The sequence below is a fragment of the Magnolia sinica genome, chromosome 5, assembly GCF_029962835.1.
Source record: "Magnolia sinica isolate HGM2019 chromosome 5, MsV1, whole genome shotgun sequence".
Classification (NCBI taxonomy): Eukaryota; Viridiplantae; Streptophyta; class Magnoliopsida; order Magnoliales; family Magnoliaceae; genus Magnolia; species Magnolia sinica.
Window position 1 is genome coordinate 104,578,313 of NC_080577.1, and position 21,619 is coordinate 104,599,931.

At 39.0% G+C, this 21,619-nt stretch overlaps 1 protein-coding gene across 2 annotated transcripts in view; it reads right to left on the minus strand.

The window, feature by feature from the left end:
- The window catches only part of LOC131246530 (ATP-dependent DNA helicase At3g02060, chloroplastic), a 54,938-nt gene that overhangs the window by 21,325 nt on the left and 11,994 nt on the right, over positions 1–21,619 (minus strand). For both annotated transcript variants that reach the window (XM_058246747.1, XM_058246748.1), the window contains exons 4-8: positions 15,488–15,622; positions 7,891–8,015; positions 5,844–5,983; positions 4,744–4,814; positions 2,773–2,934 (exon numbers count right to left, since the gene is read on the minus strand). In XM_058246747.1, coding sequence (XP_058102730.1) covers positions 2,773–2,934; positions 4,744–4,814; positions 5,844–5,983; positions 7,891–8,015; positions 15,488–15,622 — 633 coding nt within the window. The remainder of the gene's footprint in view (positions 1–2,772; positions 2,935–4,743; positions 4,815–5,843; positions 5,984–7,890; positions 8,016–15,487; positions 15,623–21,619) is intronic.

A 21,619-nucleotide genomic window follows, 5' to 3' on the forward strand; every position in this document is an offset into this window, starting at 1 on the left:
TCTCCAAGTCACCAAATTACCTCCAACAAAGGTACAATAGCCAGAAGTTGACTTTCTGTTAGTTGGACACCCTGCCCTGTCAACATCAGAATATCCAGTAATATGAACATGTCCATGATTAGCATAGAGAATATTGCGTCCTGGACAAGATTTCAAGTATCTCAGTGTACGGTACACAACATCAAGATGTGACGATTTCGGCGAATGCATGAACCTGCTAACAACACTCACAGCCTGAGTGATATGTGGCCTTGTAATAGTTAAGTAGATCAGCTTCCCAACCAATCTTTGATACATGCCAGGGTTTGTCAGACTATCACCCTCAGATTCATGTAAAAAATGCTTTTAATCCATAGGAGATGAGGCAGGGCGAGTACCAAGCTTGTCAGTCTCATTTAGCAAGTCTAGAGTGTATTTTCTCTGAGATATAAAGATACCCCTGGATGAATGGGCAACTTCAAACCCTAATACGTATCGAAGAGGACCAAGGTCCTTAATTTCAAATTCCTTACTCGACATCTGTTTGACAAGTTCCATAACGTCCAAATCATCTCCAGTGTCCAAATCATCTTCGGTGGCAATTATATCATCCACATAAACGAGTATAATGGTTCGACTCTCTTGCTGAGTGTGAACAAAAACAGTATGATCCGATTGGCGTTGCTTAAAGCCAAATGAGAGGACAACAGAACTGAACCAGGCAAACCAAGCTCTTAGAGATTGTTTGAGGCCATAAAGAGCCTTTTTCAGCTAACACACTTTCCCAGTCTCTCCCTTCAGCTGAAAGCCTGAATCCTAGGGGGAAGATCCATATAAACTTCTTCAGTCAGATCTCCATGAAGGAAGGCATTCTTAACGTCCAGTTGATATAATGGCCAAGAAAGATGGGACAATGGTGGAGGTAAATGCAGTCCTCTCCTAAGTAGTAGCGGGTGCTAACATCACCCGCCCGCGAACCACCTCAGTATGAACAATGGAATATGCTGCCTAAAGAGAGGGAAATGGAGTTGTAGCAACAAGTTGGGTCCTAAGGGCCTCATATTCACTGTTCAATCCAGCCAAAAATTTATATGTTTTTGTTTTATCTTCCTGTATCCTCACAATCTCTGCACTGCGGCCATCTTGAAGCTCACTCAAGGGTCACAGATGACTTGGTTCTTCCCAACGACTCTTTAGTGCACCAAAATATTCAGTAACTAACAAATTCTCTTGGGTGAGAGAATAGAGTTCAGTGGTCAACTACAATATACAAGGCTCGTTAGATATGGTCCCATATGTCTCATTGAGGGATTTCCACAGATCGGCAACAGAATCATAGAAGAAATAGGAAGAGGCAATACCCAGTTCCAAAGAGTTGCGGATCCAATCCATAACAATAGCATTTGAGGAATCCCACGCATCAATCTGTGACGATTGTGATGAATCACAAGATTGAGAAGTAGACGGCCTCTTGGATGTGCCAGTAAGAAATCCAAGTTTCTCCTTGTCAATAACATACATGCAGACAGCCCGGGACCACAAAAGAAAATTGTTTCCATTAAATTTTGTGGAGGTAATTGAAAATTGAAGTAGTATGAGCAAAACCAGCAGCAGGGAGATACACTCAGATCCAGTGTATACGCTAGACCTCCAAAAAAAAAAAGGTCCAGCCGGACCACCTTTTTGCTATAAAATTTTTAAAAAAAAAAAAAAAACGTCTCAAATCTACATAAGGACAACATTCCTTGATAGATCATAAAAAAACAGTCCATAATGAGTGGATCCCAAGGATTAAAAACCACCGATTCAGAAGAAATCTGAGAAATTGACGATTTGGGGCCATTTTCCAAAAAAAATGGTAAAATCCATTATGATAATAAAAAGTATACCAAACGAATCCATAAATTTATGAAAAAATGCTCATAATTCCCCCTGCGTCAGAAATCCTTCAGGCCTCGATCCTTCTTCTAGTATAGATCCTCAAAATCACGTAAAATCGATCGAACAAAGCTCCGATACCAAGTAATTTTTATAGAAGTTGTAGAGAGAGAGGGATGAGAAAGGAGGAAAAGTTCAGAGAGCTCAAAAACATGAGCAACCTCTTTTTCTTATTCCGTTTGTATGTAGCGTTTCCCCTATTTACAAATTACATCATAACCCCAAATAAATATAAAATTACACATAAGACTCTACATTGCAGGTTTACAGCTAAACCCCTACATAACAAATAAATGTTCCAACATGTATGACTGATTTCTGATGTGCCCATTCTCTAAATTTTTTCAACCATCTTGCTTATTTTAATCCTCCTCTCCTAGACTTTTATACTTCTCTTGCTGCCTTATAGAGCAGCCTGATTGCCAGGTCAGTGAATGGGGCTGCTGCGAACATTGATATTAAGGGTAAGCTTGAACAATATACTGGTATTTATTTGATGGCCCAAAGGCAAAACCTTCTTCCGCAGACAATTGTTCTAAGAACCAAATCAAATTATTGTTAGCCATTACTATTGGTCAAATATGACCCAAGATAAAAGCACGTACCATAATGTCAAGCATGGAGTCATCAGTGTAAGTCTACTCAATATGTGATGCCCCGCCTAACTGTTTTGTTGTGGATAAAAACATCCTCCAACATAATTATAAAATCTTAATAGGAAAGGTTGCATATCTGAAAACCTCACTTCTACACATGTACTTCACAGCTAAGACGGACTCTTTTTGCCCCCAAAAATCAACAGGACTCTTCAAAAACTATATAAATGTGATGATACAAATAAAGCAAAATCATCACCTGATACAACTGTGCAAGCCCAAATTGGTGAACATCTTGAACTATTATAGTGTTAGCATTTTGAATGTCAAGCCCACTTTCAACTATATTTGTGCATATAAGTATCTTTGTTTCTCCTTGAGCAAACCTCTCCATGGTTTCTTCTAGCTGCTTTGAATATTGCTGCCAAAAGTATACATAATGTCATGTCATCAGAATACATAAATGATGTAATCACCAAGCTAGTGATGAAAGACTTAAAAAGTTGAGAAGGATAATCGGTAGTTCAGATTTCCAAATGTCAACTGTTTCTACAAGCACTATAAAATAAACTAGATTTAAAGGATATTAGTATGAGATACGAGCAGTTTGTTTTTCGCCTACCCTCTGTTTTATAACAATTGTAAACCCCTCCCCACCCCCCACCCCCCCGGTTTTGGATTATTGTTTATACCTCCCCTCCATTAGAGAGGTTAGAGGAATTTGTACCAAATGACAAAAACACCCTCATCTGAGGAGTTCATTTTGCCTGCATGTGAGGCCCACTGTTATATATAAATGGTATCCAGCCTGTCCATCAAGGCACTCCATAAGTATTGGATGCTCCAAAGAGGGAAAAAAAAAGGCTAATGCAATCATCAAATTGAAAACAATGGACAACCACCCCAAAAAAGATTCCAAATTCACGTGGTGGGCCACCTAATGGTGGGATTAGCCTGATTTTTGGGGTGTCCCATTTTCATGGTGGAGCAACCAGCCGAACGAGTTGGATGGAATACATGAATTACGGTGGAACCAGTGTCGAGAGTATTGGCATCGTCACATGTATCAATGATTGGGGATACGGAAACATGTATCGACATCGCCAATACACAAAAAATATCGCTGTCTAAAGGAAACATTGGGAAAAAGGTAGAATTTTCAGTGAAACGTCAGGAAATGTTAAAAGATGCACGTAGGAATCAAAATATTGCACACACACAGAGAAAAAAAAAAGTTATACTTAATAGGGGTTTTTACCCGAAAATTCCAAGGAGTATGTGATATTCCCATAACATGCCCAGACTCTCTATACTTACCAAAACGTTCCTCTTACTGTACAGATGGAGGATGAGAAGTCGAAATTGCCCTCCATGAGGAGATTTAGGAGGAACCGGAAGCTCCAGCTTTCCGCCGATGTAGAAGGGAATTATGCTCTCAAAAACCAGATACTAGATTGGCCCTAACTTGTTGTGTTTCCGAAAATCCAATCTGATCACTAGTTGCGCAACCTAATTTTAGACATAGGTATAAAAAACCAGCCGCATTTGTGATTCGAGTGGACCATACGATTGGAAACAATGTACATGGAGATGCCAACCCTCCAAGCTGTTTCCCTCAGTGTGACCCACCTAAATCATGAATTGTCTTGATTTTTGTGGAATCAAATGGTTGGAGTGGATTTCTTATAATCATCACGGTGGACCCTGTAAAAATCACCGTTGGACATCCCTCCAAATTGTTTCCTTTTGTGTGTCCCATCTAAATCACAGGTTAGCCTAGTTTTTGTTTTTTTTTTTTTTTTGGCAATGTTGTCCTTCCCACAACTGCTTGAAGAGATTTAGCTTGTCTATTTAATAAAAGAAAAAAAAAAAAAAAAAAAAAGAGAAGCTGTCTTATGAAAATTTCCTAGTTTCAGAGGCAAGAGGCAATCACACAATACTACAGAGGCATATCTCCACTTCTCGACCATATTTACATATTGCTTTCTTCTAGAGGTAGCTAACAAATTGCAGAGATTTCCAAAATGTGCACTTTAATCATATATGCTACGACACAATTAAGAAAAAAATATAGCATATATAAGAACCTCTCACTATTATCTAACCAATGCAAGCAGACTATTAGATACATACTCAAGCAAAGATGGAGTATATGTAACTTTAAATGAAATAAAGAAAATAATTAAGGATAAACCATTTAAATAATGTATCAAATAAACCAAGAAACCACCTTTCCATGAGCAATTGCAATTGCAACATCCGGAAATGACTGCTCAAGAAATTCCAGCACTTCTTCAAGTCCTGTAAGATCAGAATGACTGAAGAAATAAACATAGAGAAAACCCCGTAAATGACTGGATAACAAGAATTTGCAAACCCTATGCATGCCAATGAAACGTAAGTTCACCTTAACACAATTAGTTCCAGAAGTTCTATTTCCGCTAGTCCTTTCCAATGAGAACAAGTGAAGAAAATATGAAAGCTAAGCTAGTTCTCAGAATAAGATGCTGCAAATAATAAATAGGCGCACTTGTATATATATATGTAAAAGCCCACCCCACTGGCACCCATGCAACAAACAGGTGCATGCACGCATATATTAGCTGTCAGAAAAATCACTGGGGAATAATATTTAGCTTCTAGTTCAATATTTTCCACTTCACTTTATCCCACAAAGTCAGCTAATTGTGAAGACATGGCATTAATAGTTGCAACTGTCAGATGGTATTTTATATCAGTGTAGTTTCCCTGGAAGTCGCAAATGGCCCCTTACTTTAACTCCTTTCAATATTATATTCCCAATAAAGAATATAAGGGCCTGTTTGGATTGCAAATTACATCAGGATTGCAGTGTAAAAGTGCAATGATTACAAATTACAATACCTATGTCCTGAAAATAGGTAATTTGACCGACAATTCTTGTGTTTGGATAGGCCTGGTAGAATAATAATGATGATACTTTTACATTACTGAAATGTCAAATCAACAAGGAAAATACACTGATTCCCTTGTTTTGGATAAGAGATTTCTACTACATTACAATGTAAAATTGTAATGATTACAAATTTCTTTACCTGTCCCTCTCTATTACATCTGCATTTGGCGGCCAAATTACATATTTAAACAAACACTGTAAAATCGTAATGATAGAGGCTTTACATCGAACTACTGATGTAATTCGCAATCTAAACAGGCCCCAATTGGTATGACACGAAGATTAACATAACAAGTTACGAATTTAGAACAAAACATTTTGACTTGGCAAAGAAACGCTAAAGAGCTGGGCTGAATGAAGAAATGTGTCCATGCAAATGTCCAGTACTTGGTTACCTTTTATACGAGGCAGTACATAGAAAACTTGTCCACCACGATCGAGCTCAAACTTTATTGCTGATAAGACTTTTTCCTCACTATAAGATGAAAGATAAGTTTTTATAGGGACTCTTTCTGGAGGTGGTGTAGAAATTAAACTGGAAAAAAGAAGACAATTATTAGGAAAGATTCAAAATTTGAAGGTCCAATGGGTAATTACAGCTACAAAAAGAAGATAGACATAATCAAGGAAAAGAAAAAGTTTGACAATAGGAAAATGGCTGAAGAACATTATAAATAATGGAATTTGCAGTGATCTAACTATATAGAAAACGTATCACCCATTTACAGACTCACAGTATATATGTTGGAGTAGATATGGACATGGCATGTCCCAAGCATATTTTGAGAGTGATAACATAGGACATGTAACAATTTGGTGGCACCTAAATAACTAAAAAGGTAAAAGATATAGAGGAAGAAGTTTTTAGGAGTGATCCTTCGTATGTTCCCACCAGACTCTAGATCTAGTCAGGAACATGAAACGATTGCATCTGAATGCACCCATATGCAAGCATGATGTGATCCTTGCCATGCAACAGTAGGCAGGCTTGTGAACCAACATATGTAAGTGAAATAGAGTTAACCAACAGGGAAGATTAGAATTAGCAAGGCCAATCTTAAGTAGGTCTCCATGCTTGAGAAGCCAAGCATATGCAGCCATCATAGAGTGAAAGGTCTGTAATATAAAATGTTATGTGATAACTCTCTAGAAGAATCTGTGATAGACAGTTTAGGCAACATAAAATTATGAAATTAAAAGTTTATATTGATAGATGACCAAACTGCACTCAGTTTAACATGTTTAGGCCTAGAATAGCGATCACAAAAGTCACACAATGGCAATTTCAAGACCATGCAAATATGCCTAAGTTGACATTAACAATGTTGTGATAGAGCTCTAGAAGAATATGTGATGCACAGCTTATGCAGAATTAAATTATAAGATTAAAAAGTTTATAATTGATAGATGATCAAACTACCCTCAGTCTAACATATTTTGTTCTCCCACAAAAGGTATGCCTAAGTTGGCTTTTACAGAAAATATTAGAGAACAAAATTAGTACTTAATCCTTACCCGATCTTGTTTTCTGTTTTTTTAACTGTAGACCTATCATTCACCTAGTCAACCTTCATTACCATCATCTAAGCCTTACCTCAACTAATTGGCGTCAACTACACGAATCATGCTCCACCATTCCACTCTATCAAGGACCATAACGTCAGTTAGACCATAGGTCATTAAGCCTTTTCTTACTACCTCCACCCATGTCTTTAGGCATATCACCCAGTTAACTTTGCAAGAAGTAAACATATTCAGAAAACTAACACCTTAACAAAGAAGGTAGTGGTGAACATCCAAGAAAGAATATACCACATCAACAGAACAATTTGTTGACATGCATACTTGTGCAACAACCCCTCATGCTCCAAACAATCACTTAAGCTTGAGAGTCAATTGAAGAAAAGCACACGTTGCAATAGGGTTCTAATGGTCCTTATTTAAAATAAACCGACAGCAGCCTTTCTAAGCCCTCACACATCCCTACATATGGCAAAACATGCCAACCTGGAGCATCTAGGATATCCCTGTAGTGTAGATGAAGTGACCCAAAATCAGGCCAGTCAACTCATTAGGTGGGTCATACATGAAGAAAAACATTGGATGGTTTAAAGCAAAACTGCCGATGCAATCCACATTCAATGGAAGTCCCACCTAGAGTGGACCGGCCCGATGCCCATCTGATTCATAGCTCAAATGTCCCGCATGCGTACCAGGTTGGCAAATAAAGTCCACTTGTTGAGGTGGATATGGAGAGGTGTGTATGGGCATAGCAAAACTCACCAGTGGCAATTTAGTCATTCTGAAAATGGATTGGTGCAAGTATTATTTCATCAATTATATCAAGTGATCAACCACCATCACTTACTATAGTTATTGGTGACTAAGTGACTTGGGTGGCAATGGACAAACTTCACATTCAAATCCATAAGAAGCCATTACCTAGCATCACGGAACCCGGTCAACGCCAAGTACAGAGTTCTTGGTATAGGTGTTGCAGAAAGAGTGAGAACGTCAACTGAAGTCTTGAATGAAGCAATCTTCTCCTTCTGTTTGACGCCAAATCTCTGTCAAGCCAAGAACCCAGAGAATGGGAAATCAGGCATTCTCAATGAAATAGGGCATGCCAATCATAAATCATAAACAGTGGCATAATTATGACTTGCACCATGGCCTAATGCATCCTTTTCTACAAGTGTGACCCAAGATTCCAAGACCCATGATCAGAATTTGATATGATCATAGTTGTCAAAAATCTACAGTTTGCAATTCACGATTTGAGTCAAATCTTAAGCAAAATCCCTTTTTATATGAACCCAACAATTCTATGATTTGAATCCTACAGTTTACGATTCAAACTATACTTGTTATCTTCTATTTTAAGCTCTGCATGGCTTTCATTTTATGTTTTTAAATTGGTGGGGGCTTTAAGAATCGTTTAGAAGAGGTCAATTATTTTATTTTGTTCTTTATAAGAGATTAAATGATAGATATTTTCTTCAATGTTAAATCGTGTTACATTTTCTTAAGATTTCTTACTTCTTAACTGGCTGAAAAACTAAGATTTTTTACTTCTTTACTGGTTGAAACACCAAATTGATGTATAACTCATTCGGAATGTTTGTGTGGCTGGTTGCGATCATGTTCACCTATATTGTGGTAATGATGGTTAGAAATCAAACTTTCTTCAGTCTACATAAGCAAATGCTGCATTTTCCAACAACACTCAAAGAAAGATAAGAAAAACATAAATTATTAAAGGATTCTTGTTTGTTTTTCAATGATAAATTTCTTAAAAGACGAAAAAATAAAGGAATGACAAGAATCCTCTAACACTAAAACGATATGGTATTACTAGGTGCATATTGATGGGAAATGAATGATTGATGAGTTGATATTTTTTGTGATTTATTCAGATTTTTGAGATTTTTCTTCAATTTTTTAAGAAAATCATTAAAAAAAAAAAAGTAAAAATAAAAATCTTATGATTTATGATATGACTTGTGATTCAATTTTCAACCCTTATTATGGTATGCGATATAATAAACGAATTTGACAACATTGGATATGATGGGCCTCATTGTAGATGTAGTATGGGCCAAACACTTTCCAGCTTAGCATTTCTTTCCATCCAATCTATCACTATTACTCCAATACGGTCATGTAAGGCTCCCCCCAAAGTAACTCCTTCTATTTGGCTAGAGAGGAGAAACAAGATCCTTACCATTAATAATCTTCAGAAGCGATCAACGATTCCGCTGAATGCCTGCCTCAAGGCCGAAGAATTTGTCGATCACTTATTCATCTACTGCTTGTTCTCCAAAATTATTTGGTCTGGCATCCTTTGATCTGCGTCCATCCCTTGGATGACGCTAGTTCCATTGACAGTTTGTTCTGTTCCTGGCATGCTGGAGGGGGTGGATATCTGGGCAAGCCTAGATGGAGGGTTAGTTTGCTTGTTGTTTTTGGGTGCATTTGGATGAAAAGGAATAGTCATCGTTTCGGAAATCAGAGTGGGTCTACTGAGGGGGTCCTGAATTAGGTTCTCTTGTACATTAAGGAATGGGTGCCTTGATTGTAGGTTGGGTTGGGGGTTATGAGTGGGTCATGGGTTGTTCCTTGGTCCTGTATCAATTTTTCTCTCATGTGTTGTCTTTCTGTTTCTGTTCTTGTCGTTTCTTTCTTCTTCTTCTTCTTGGCTCTTGGCCTTAATAAAATTGCATCTTTGAAAAAATATTTTAGATAAAAATATTATCAGTTGGGTAAATGACTAACACACCCTTGGGTAATCGGGTTAATGGATATGATGTGGACATCGGGCCATCATATAGGATCTACTAGAGGAGGAGAAGGGCCCAGACGGCAGCCCCAGTTTTGTCATGGATGGATGGCATTTATATGGGGCCCAACAGGCCACTTTCAAGACCCCACATGCATGGTTCGCACATCTAAAAGACCTCATACTAGAAAGATGCATGAGGGTTGCAATCAGAGTATTCATCCATTGGATTGCGATCGTTGACCCATCCGATCGTCAAATCATTATCTACGGGACATCGGACCGTTGGTCTACTCAGATTTTGGACCACATGAGTCACTAGTTATAGGCATTTTTAGTTTTACATTATTTTGGACATGATTGATGGATTGGATTAGGGTTTGATGATCTAGATTTCTTATTTTAGAGTTTGCACAATTTTTTTAAGAACTAATGGCCATGGTGTGCCATAAAGGCCGTTATGGGGCCGTAAAGGCCGTTACGTAAAGGTAACAGTGGCAACCGTTACACGTTTCAAGGTCGTAACAGTCGTAACAACCGTTATGGAAAAAAATAACCTATAATAGCCGTTAACGGCACATTACATCCCCTATAAAGGCCATAATGGCCTCGTAATGATCTGTTATGGGACATATATAGGTTTTTCATACTTTTTAATCAACATTACGGGACACAGCCGTTATGCCCCATATCGTAAAGGTAATGGTGGTCGCCGTTACGGCCACCATTACCATTACGGAATACCTTGCTAATGGCATTATTGTAATTTTTTCCTTTTTGAGAATATAAATAAGAGAGGGAGTGGACGTGCAGACCCTAGCCCATATTTTGAGAAGGAAAAGAGAGCGAGGGAGAGAGAGAGAGAGAGAGAGAGAGAGAGAGAGAGAGAACTTTCTTCTTCCTCTTCGATGTATAGGATGTGTAGGTGAAGATCCAAGCTCTCCAGGGATTTAAGAGAACGGGTGAAGCCGAGAGGGTGATCCTCATTTATCTTTCTTCCTTCTTCCACAGAGGAATTTCTCATCCTTTTTCCCTTTTGTCCTTCTCCTCCCATCCAAGCCTTAGATCCTTCTTTCCTTTTCTTCCTTTCTTCCTCCTTTCATCTCTTAAACCCAACCAAACACCAAACCCCTTCAAAACCCAGCTGTACAACCCATCCTCGTGACCGTACACATGTGCGCACGTGTGGACGTGCAAGGATGTCCACGTAGGCAGCCACTTTCCCCACTCTTTCCTCTTTGTTTCCCTCATGAAACTTTCTTAACAAATTCCTATTTCATACCCCACAAAAAAAAAAAAAAAAAGAAAAAAAAGAAACAACCGACCCTAATCTTCCGCAAATCCTAATCCTAAGTTTCCTATTTTGAGCCCTCAGCCCCAAATTGAGTCCAAAACTTGAAATCATAAATCTGTTTGAGTGTTGGTACAATCCTATGCTAGAACGGGATTTCCACATCTCATAGGGACCATTCTTTCATAGTTTTATATTGATTATGCATTGTGGGTTGATAACTTTGGTTGGAATCTAGCTGGTTAAATCTGATTTTCCTTATTCGTGGTAGAATACATGTTTTTTTCTTATACTTGATTTAATTATATTAATCTGTAAGTTGATCTTACTTATCACACTAGCTTAGAAAACTTTCATCCTGCATCAATTTTGGTATCAGAGCCTAGGCCTAGTGTAGGTTTAGTGTCCCATCTAGTTCCCTAGTTCATAATAGAGGATATAAACCCTAGATAAGTTGTTGAATTTTCTGACTTGGTATTTTACAACTCCCATATTGCTGGAATTTCCAGATTTGGTGACTTTTAAAGTTCCTTATTGCTGAATTTTCAGTTTTTTGCATTATTAGAAGTGTCACAAGGCTGTCCATTCAGTTAGAGCATTCAATTTCATCATACATAGAGCGTAGGTGCATCATATTGTAGTGTCTAGACATAAGAGTTATTTCTTGTCATCACAGTCTTCATCTTTGTCAAGTAGTCCTTGGGGTCGTGTCTAGTAGAGTTCTTGGTGTATGCACACTCGCACAGGTTGTCGTTTTGGTCTATCCCCCACAATGAACATGGAATGGCTTGTCAAGGCCATTGAAAACATCAATCGTCGCCTCGCAAATATTAAGAACCACCAGCGGACCACTGCCACCCAACTTACCGCAAGTAACCTGGAAGCATCCCATCAGGCTAACCCCAACATTGGGAAAAGATCACCATTCTCAAGCTGAGGAACAAGTTGAAGGTGCACCTGATAGGGAAGAGCTTGTTAGAGGATGTGTAAGGTACCAAGGTCAAGGAGTAGGCCGTGGAGGGGTGCGTGCCCAACCACCCCGCAGAAAGCTCCAGGACCACTATGAACCTGAGGAGAGGATGATGAAGAGTGTAAAAGTTGACACTCCTAGTTTTGATGGTCTCCTGGACCCCAAAGTGTTCTTGGACTGGCTAGCAGACATGGACCAATTCTTTAAGTGGTCTAACATGTCTGAACAACGCCAAGTTACATTCTCTAAGATGAAGTTAGTGGGTCAAGCGAAATTGTTTTAAACCAACGTTGAGCGTACCATGGGAAGGCGCAGGGAAGAGCCAGTTGTGCTCTAGGCCGAGATGAAAGAGGTCATGAAGGAGAAGTACCTTCCACTTTCCTAACGCTAGAAGCTCTTGGATCAGTGGCAGTCCCTTCGGCAAGGAACAATGCCCATGAGTATTACATTGCAAAGTTTGACGAGTATATGATGTGATGTAACGTCCAAGAGGAACCCTCCATGACCTTATCTTGATTTAGAATGGGCCTCCGATCCGAGCTTCAACGTGAGCCCATTCCTCACAATGTAAGTACCTTAGAGCATGCCTATAGATGATGCAAGAACTGGAGCAGTACGTTAAACGCTAGTTCGCGAGGCGACTTGATACGAATACTATGCCCACTCCTCACGGAGTCAGGCCAGGTATTAGTAATCAAACCAAGGCCCTCACTGGTACACAACCCAGTCATAGATATGTCAAGGGAAAAGAGTTGATTAGTACCAGTCTACGGCTAATGAGCACACCCAATATTTCAAGTGCCAAGGATAAGGCCACTTTGTGCACCATTGCCCCACAAGAGAGCGCGGTAAGGCACTTATTATCAGAGAGGCAGATGATGAAGAACAAGGTGAGTATGAAAGAGGAAGTGCACAAGCCCGTCGAAGGTGCTAGTGATGAAGAAGTGGAGGAATTTGAGACAATATCACTTGCAATTGTCAGATGTGCCCCAGCACAGGCTAAGGGTAATGATGATTGGTGCAGGAGTACAATTTTCTATACTTACACCAAGTGTGGAGAGAAAAACTGCAAAGTAATCATAGATAGTGAAAGTTGTTCGAATGTGATCTCCACTAGCACCTTAGATCACTTAGGATTGAAAGCTAGTCCACATCCTAAGCCCTATAGAGTTTCTTGGGTAGATAAGACGTTGCTTCCGGTTTCCCAGCAGTGTCAAATTCCTATCGAGTTTGGATCTTATAAGGACAGGCTTTGGTGCAATGTGTTACCTATAGACGTAGGCCATATCATCTTGGGTAGGCCCTGGCTATTCGATCGTGATGTGACAATAATCGATCGATCAAATACTTGTTCAGTCATACATGACGGCAAAAAGATCAAGTTTATCCCTTCCACTCACGAGCACCCCGAAAAAGGAAGACGTTCAGAAAAGCAATCCTAAAGTATCAAGGAAATCCCACCCTAAGCCTCTACATATCATAAATGTTAAAGAGTTTGAGAAAGAGACTAAGGCAGATTGGGCGGTGTACGCCCTGGTAGCTAAAAAGGTTACAACCCAGGTTAGCATAGGGTTGCCACGTGAGGTGAGTCCGATTTTCGAGGAGTTTAAAAATGTTTTTCCTGATGATTTGCGAGACGAGCTTCCACCCATGAGGAACATACAACATGCCATAGATTTGGTCCCTGGATCGACTCTACCGAACCTTTCTCACTATCGAATGAATCCTATGGAGCACGCGAAGTTGAAGAAGCAAGTAGATGAGCTCCTTAGAAAAGGATTCATCCAGGAGAGTACAAGTCTATGCATTGTGCCCGCCCTTTGCACGCCTAAGAAAGATGGCACATTGTGCATGTGTGTGGACAGTCGCGCCATGAATAAGATTACAGTGAAGTATCAGTTTTCTATACTGCGTCTTGACGACATGTTAGATATGATGGCCGGTGCCACGATCTTTTCAAAAATCGACCTCAAGAGTGGGTACCACCAAATACGTATTCGCCCAGGAGATGACTCAAAGACTGCCTTCAAGACTACGTATAGGTTTTACGAGTGGTTGGTCATGCCTTTTGGTTTGACTAATGCTCCGAGTACATTTATGAGGGTGATGACCTAGGTGTTGAGACCCTTCATTTGGGGGGGGGCCAGACCCTAGCCCATATTTAGAGAGAGAGAGAGAACTCTTTCTTCTTCCACCTCTTCCATGCATGGGATGTGCAGGTGAAGATCCAAGTTCTTCAGTCCTCATTTATCATTCTTCCTTCTTCCTTAGAGATATTTCTCATCATTTTTCCCTTTTGTCCTTCTCCTCCCATCCAAGACTTGGATCCTTCTTTCCTTTCTTCCTTTCTTCCTTCTTTCTTCTACCAAACCCAATAAAACCCCTTCAAAATCCAGCTGCACGGCCCATCCCCATGACTGTACGCACGCACACACATGCGAACGTGCAAGGGTGCCCACGTGGGCAGCAACTTTCCCCACTTTTTCCCCTTCGTTTCCCTCATGAAACCTTCTTAACAAACCCCTATTTCATTCCCCACCAAAGAAAAAGAAAAAAAAAAAAAAAAACATAAACCTAATCTTCCCCAAATCCTAGCCCTAGGTTTCTTATTTTGAGCCCTCGGCCCCAAATACTGACCCTAGGTTTCTTATTTTGAACCCTCGGCCCCAAATTGAGTGCAAAACTTGAAATCATAAATCTATTTGAGTGTTGGGACAATCCTATGCTAGAATGGGATTTCCACATCTCGTAGGGACCATTCTTTCGGAGTTTTATATTGATTATGCATTGTATGTTGATAACTTTGGTTGGAATCTAGCTAGTTAAATCTGATTTTCCTGATTCGTGCTAGAATACATGTTTTTTTTATGCTTGATTTAATTGTATTAATCTGGAAGTTGATCTCACTTATCATACTAGCTTAGAAAACTTTCATCCTGCATCAGGATACCCACTCAGAAGTCAGATATTCGGGTAATTTTTAAATCAGGTACAAATCCCTTAACCAAATCCAATTTTCTTGTATTGGATATGTCAGGTAATCAGGTAAATGGATATCCATTGCCTGCCCTAATTATGAGGGACTCATTATTGCATTCTCAGTAGCAGTATACATGTCAAAAATTATTCAGGAAAATATGAAATCACAAGATTTGGATTTATTTTTTTCATTTATAGGGAGATAAGGATCTTCTTGCCAATTTCTGAATTCAGGACTTGGCTATTTATCAGGGGCATGGATTGGTAGAAAAAATATGACAATTATGTCAGGAAAATTGAAGAACTATTGATTTAGTAAAATATTCAGTAAAATATGAAATCATAAAAGGAACGAGTATGCTTGCATTTTCTCAGGTGACATGAGCATATGTTTAATTACAATGTTTTAACTTTTAGTCACTTGGCTTTCTAATCACCAGACAACTATTCACGACATAGCAGGTTTCATGAGGACATGACTCATTACATGGAAAATAAGAGGGGCTAAAAGAAGGCAAACCTGTTCCTCATCAACAACAAGAAGACCAAGATTATTATAAACCACCCGACTCCCAAGAAGCGCATGAGTTCCAACAATAATGTCCAGATGTCCGTGTTTAATCATTGAAAGATGCTCTTCTTTCTCTGCCTTGGTCTGCAAATTACAACACACTTGGTTTAACAAGTAAAGAACATTTAACAATCATCAAAGGCCACTATCTCAAGGAAGAGCAAGAGGGCTCACAACTCCATTCACCATGATACCAATTTATGATGCATAAAACTTTAGAATAAAATAAGCAGCACAAACCCCAAAGATAACTTCAAATAGCTAGCATAAGACATCAAATTAATTTCTTTTAAAAAAAATAAAAAATCAAATGTGATATAAATGACAGTGGGCCAATTAAATGGTTCAGCCACTTGCTAATGAAACCAAAGATAGACCTCATAATGAAACTTTGACTAGGATTGAAGGAGCTTAAAGAGGGAGAAGGTAAGACCTGAAAGGACTTGATTGAGGTGGTGAAAGGTATCTATGGGATTAGTGGACTTAGCATCACTGCATAGCAGCCTAGAAGATGTGGAAATATTTTCTCAACCTTTTCAATATCGTGTGGGTATTTCAAGAATCCCTTGGTAAAGTATTTGTAAGTTGGGGTATAGAACCTTTCAAAGTGAGAGGACAATCGTCTGGAGTATGCTCCCCTTGGTTCTTTGTTCAAGGATATGGAAGGAGAGAATTAGCAATAGAATCTTTAATAATTCTAAAGCAACTCTACAGACAGTTGCGGAGCGTATCAAATGGTGCATCTAGAAGGGCTTATCTCCACCCAGAGTTTTGGGGGATTTCGGCAAGGGACCCTCAATTTAATTGGTTATTTGTGGTGAATCGCAACGCATCACACAGAAAACTGTGGCATGACTCAATTTTGATGGTTCTTGAGAGGAAACATTGGACCATGCAGCATAGAGGGAGTGTTGCATGAATACAAGCAAAAGTGGGGTCGCTCTTGCTCTCCAATATTATTTTCACTTTATCCAGTCAGGCTGGATTAGCGATGCTTCAAAAGTGGGGAGGCTCCTGTTCTCAAATAAGGGTTCAGACTTCTTATTGTGGAACCCTCAAGGCTAGAAATAGTGCAAGGCAACTTATTCAACGCAAATAATTGGATGTTCAAATGTCAACCAGATCTGTGGAGGCTACCTTTTATTGTCGATGAAATTTGGCTTCTTGCATCGAGGATAAAGATTTCGTTTTCCCATGTTGGCAGAGAGAAGCAAACAAGTTGTCTGATAGTAAGCTAAAATCATGTTGCTCCTCCCTTCTATTGTAATTGGCACCTCGATCCCCTTCTAGTGTATCCTTTTTCTCCTTGAATAAAATCAGTGTTATCTCTTATTGAGGATGGGACTTCATATAAGAATGATTTGTGAAACATGAGTCACAAAGCCAACCTCAAATTGTTGGGATAAGGCTGTGACAATGACGATGATGACTAGCCTTATCCCAGCTGCCCAGAAAACCTGACTCAAACATGGACACATGTTGGCCTCAAACATGCAGCCTTGGGAAACTCGACATACAACCAACAAGATTTACGTGATATTATTAACATATAAATTGATGTAAAAATATCAATTGTGTAAGTAGAAAATATTTGAAAATGGATATTTCTCAAGAAAAGATAGACTAAGCTCCTGGCCCACATGGTTCTCCGATCACATTCTTCAGATATTCTGGGAAGAGTTAAACCATCTCATTAGAATTCATTTCAAAGTTCGACTTGAAAGGTAGGCTTTCCAAGGGCTAGGAGCTTCGTTCATAACGCTTATTCCCAAGAAGGGGTGTCCCATCTGAGGATCTTAGGCCAATTAGCCTCATTGGCAACCCATATGATCCAGGCAAAAGTTCTAGCTAAAAGACTCCCAAGTAGTTTTGGGAGGGGGAATCTCCAAATCTCAGGGGCTTTCCCCTACAGCAAGAATATAACGGACATGGAGTTGACTGCCCACGAATGCATTCATTCTAGATAGAAGTAAGGAAAGGCAGGTCTCATTTGTTAACTTGATGTGGAGAAAGAGTATGATCTCAACAGGTGGGCTTTTCTTCACTATCTACTTTGTTGAATGGGCTTTGGGGTTTAAATAGAGATAGGTGATGCCGGAATGTGTGTCCATTATTCTTATAAATGGAGCCCCTTTTCTCAGGGGTCTAGGGAACTTCATCAAGGAGATCTCCTATCAACATTCAAGTTTCTAATGAGGACATCCGAGCACCAGTCAGAGTATACCAGAGGAAGAGAGCTCCCATTTCTTTATGGCTAGGTGATGCATACACAGGGCCCCATAGGCCCAATTCAACTCCAGAGGAGGAGGAAAGCTCCCGTTTCTTTACGGGTAGGTCATGCATACATGGGGCCCCGTGGGCCCAATTCAAGTGCCTAGCCCGTTAAAGACCCCACATGCATGATTATGCATCTTCGGAGGCCCTACACTGAGAGGATGCATGTGGGATACTTGGTTGGACACGGTGTTTTAAATAGCGGTAGCGTGTGGCATATCGTTCAGCCCTCTATAGCATGTCGCGTAAATACGTAGTGTGTAGTGTAAATACGTAGCGTGCAGTGTAAGCTAGACAATACTTTTATTTTTAAATTTAAAATAGAAAAATATAATAAATAGTAAGGAAAAAATATAAAAAGACTTTAAAAAATTCAAGTATAAGCATGTTCAGGCAAGTTATTAATTATCATTTATCAAAAGCTAATCCACATATATAAATCACATCAACAACTTTCTAAGCAAACCACTTGGGTCACACCATAGAAAACAATGCACATCCACCCATAGAAAACAATGCATATCCACACCCACACATAACCTACAGTGGGCCCCACGTGGGCTACACCATAGAAAACAATGCCTACCACCAACCCAAAAAAGAAAAGAAAATAAAATAAAAATTTGCATACCAACCTTATCCTACAAATATCGCATGATAACCGGCACTTTGAAATGAAAAAAAAAAACTAAAATAAGTAATAAATATTCATTCTAAATGAAAAGGAACTCATTAAGGGGCAAGAACATATCTATAGCAGGTTGAAGAAGAGATTTAATTAATCAAAAATCTGAAATTTGCAACTTCGTAGCCGTATGGATGGGGAAAGGGGGAAATTTGATTTCTCCTTCGTTTCAGCTCCAATGTTCTTCAAAATACAGCAAATAGACTATCTTATAGGCTCTAATGATCAGCCAAAAAATCGCCTTCAATGGCCTTCTGCATCGACAGATTCACAGAAGCGAATGAATAGTTGCGTTGGAGGCTAGGGTTTGAAAGAGGGGTTTTTGAAAACCCTCTTTTGAACTCTTTTCTTTGAAGTTTTTAAGTTATCTTTATGTTGTGAGTTCGACACATGTTTTAATAAAGAAATCACCATTGTTTTAAGTTAAAAACAATAAAGCAATTTTGGTTTCAATTTTACATTATAAGATTTCCTTATAAAATGAGTTTTACACCATTTTACATACATAAAACTTTTAAAATAAAAAAAAACTGTGCAATGTAGCGTACACTACCTATGCTACACGTTGTAGTTGTAGCGTACGCTACAACCCTGGTAGCATGGCACTATTTAATACACTGGTCGGACCATTCCGACCTTTGGATCATCGTCATTGGACATCTTTATCGTGGACCACGAAATAGTTTAGTTTATTTGGTTGTTTATATATTTGTTATTTTTTTTGTTTAGCTTATATTTTTGTTAAGGGAGTTAGGAACAAATTTTATTTTATTGAGTGTCTTTATGTGAAACTTTTTATCTAAGAGCATCTTTTTGTAAAAAGTATTTCCTGAGACTATATAAGGCTTGGAAGTCCACACCCTCGCTGTTATTGCATATGAAATATATATATATATATATATATATATATATATATATATATCTTTTTGTAAAAAGTATTTCCTAAGACTATATAAGGCTTGGACGTCCCCACCCTCGTCATTATTGCATATGAAATATATATATATATATATAGATATATATCTTTCTCTTTGCTTTGTAATGAAGTAAACCTCCTGTGATTGAAGCAATTTGATGTGATTCAACAAACAATCCCAACATCCATCCTTGTTCTTCTTTCTTGTGATTAAAGCAATTTGGTGTGATTCAACAAACAATCCCAACATCCATCCTTGTTCTTCTTTCTCGTGATTAAAGCAATTTGGTGTGATTCAACAAACAATCCCCACATCCATCCTTGTTCTTCTTTCTCCCAACCCTAGTTTCCTAAAAACCCTAACCCTAAATCCCTAAAACCTTCACCCTAAACACACCACGTCTAAACCCTCTAAAACCATAATCCTAATTTCCCCAAAATCCCCTAATTTTTTCAAACTCTCCAAATCTCAAAACCTTAGTTTTTAAAACCCTTGACAAACCAAGAGATTCCCTTTAGAATTAGATCAATTCCTTATGGAAGTCCTACCTTCCATATATCCTATCTAATCATGTTTTATAAGATCTAACTGACGGGTTGTGATTTAGTCTTGAAGTTGAACATAGTTAAATACTTGAATTCATTAAGCTTGTAATTGATTAGCATTATTTTGTGCTTTAAATTGTTCTAGCTAATCCATTGATGATATCATTGCATCATTCTAGGCTAGGCCATCCGTCTTGCATGAGTTTCAATTATTGCAAAAGCCTTGAGTTGAATGATCAATATGGCTACTGAAAGAGGACTTTTTAACAATTTCAAGTTGAGTCAGAATGGAAATTGCAGCAGATGATGCAATTCCTTTTCTGCAAAGCCAACACAATCAGATTGCCAATTTGAAAATGGTGTTGAGATGTTTCAAAGCCTTTTTCCTGGTCGAAAAATCAATATGTTAAGAGTGGGCTTATTGGTCTTTGTATACGAAAGGAAGGGGTTTGGGCCTTAGTGTCGAAGATTGGCTACACGGATGGAAACCTCTCGTCGTCGTATCTCGGTCTTCCATTGTCTAGCAAAACTGGTAGAGCCTATATAGGATGTGGTGATTGAAAGGATGGATCACAAGCTTTCAACATGGAAGAGCGGCATTTATCCCTGATCAACCTGATCACTCTCATCAAAGCAACGTTATCCACTGCCAATTTACCTCATGTATCTTTCCAAAATGCCTAGTCAATGTAATTAATAGAATAAAGAAGCCTAAGATTAAGAATCTTAAAGTTATGAATCAAACGCCATTGGACAAATAGTTATGGGGAATTGGATTGAAGGAGAACAACCTCCAAAAGCATATCAGTCCTAAAAAATACGAGGCCCATGCGGGTGGGTGGTCGACTGCCTGTCTTCAATAAATGAGGCTTCTAGACTATGGAAGGCAATTATGAGTAGTGAGGGTGAATTTATGAATGGGGTGGTTTTTTAGGTCAATATGGGGGTCAGAATAATATTCTCGAAAGATGCTTAGTGTGGAATTCTATGTTTTCACTTGAGTAGCCCAAAGTTTATTATCTCTTCTAATCAATAAGGCATGATTGCTCAATGCTTCAGCATGATGGGAAGTGAGATGGTATAATCTCATCGTTTCAGGAGAACTCGAGGAAAGAGGAGATAAAAGAGTTCGTCTCCCTTTCCAGCAAACTTGGGAACTTTATCTGTTCTCTCATTTTGGAGGATACACGCCAATGGAAATTGAACCCAGTAGGGGCATCCTCAATAAAATCCTATTGCTTCCTTGTTGACGCAAGTGCAAGTGATGTTCGGACATCGATTAGTCAGATTTGAAGCTTCCTGGGGCCCACATGGGTAAGCGTTTTTGGATGGCTAGTAGCACAAAAGATTCTTACCATTGACAGCTTGAGGATAAGGATGATGTTGATCAAAGATGGGTACATTATGTGCATTTGGGATGCAGAAACTGCTGACCATCTTCTCATCCATTGCGAGATTACCTCTAGGAAGTGGAGGGATTTTCTTAAATTTGTCGACAGTCAATAGGTAATGTCCAGTGTGGTAGACGACCTTGTCCTTGTTTGGGATGGAGAGAGATTGGCATAAAGTGTAGGGCCTCTAGCATCTGCCCACTTTGGCAGTGTGGTCTTTTTGTGGAAGGGAAAAACCAAACTTTCAATAATCACTCCAAATTAAGCTG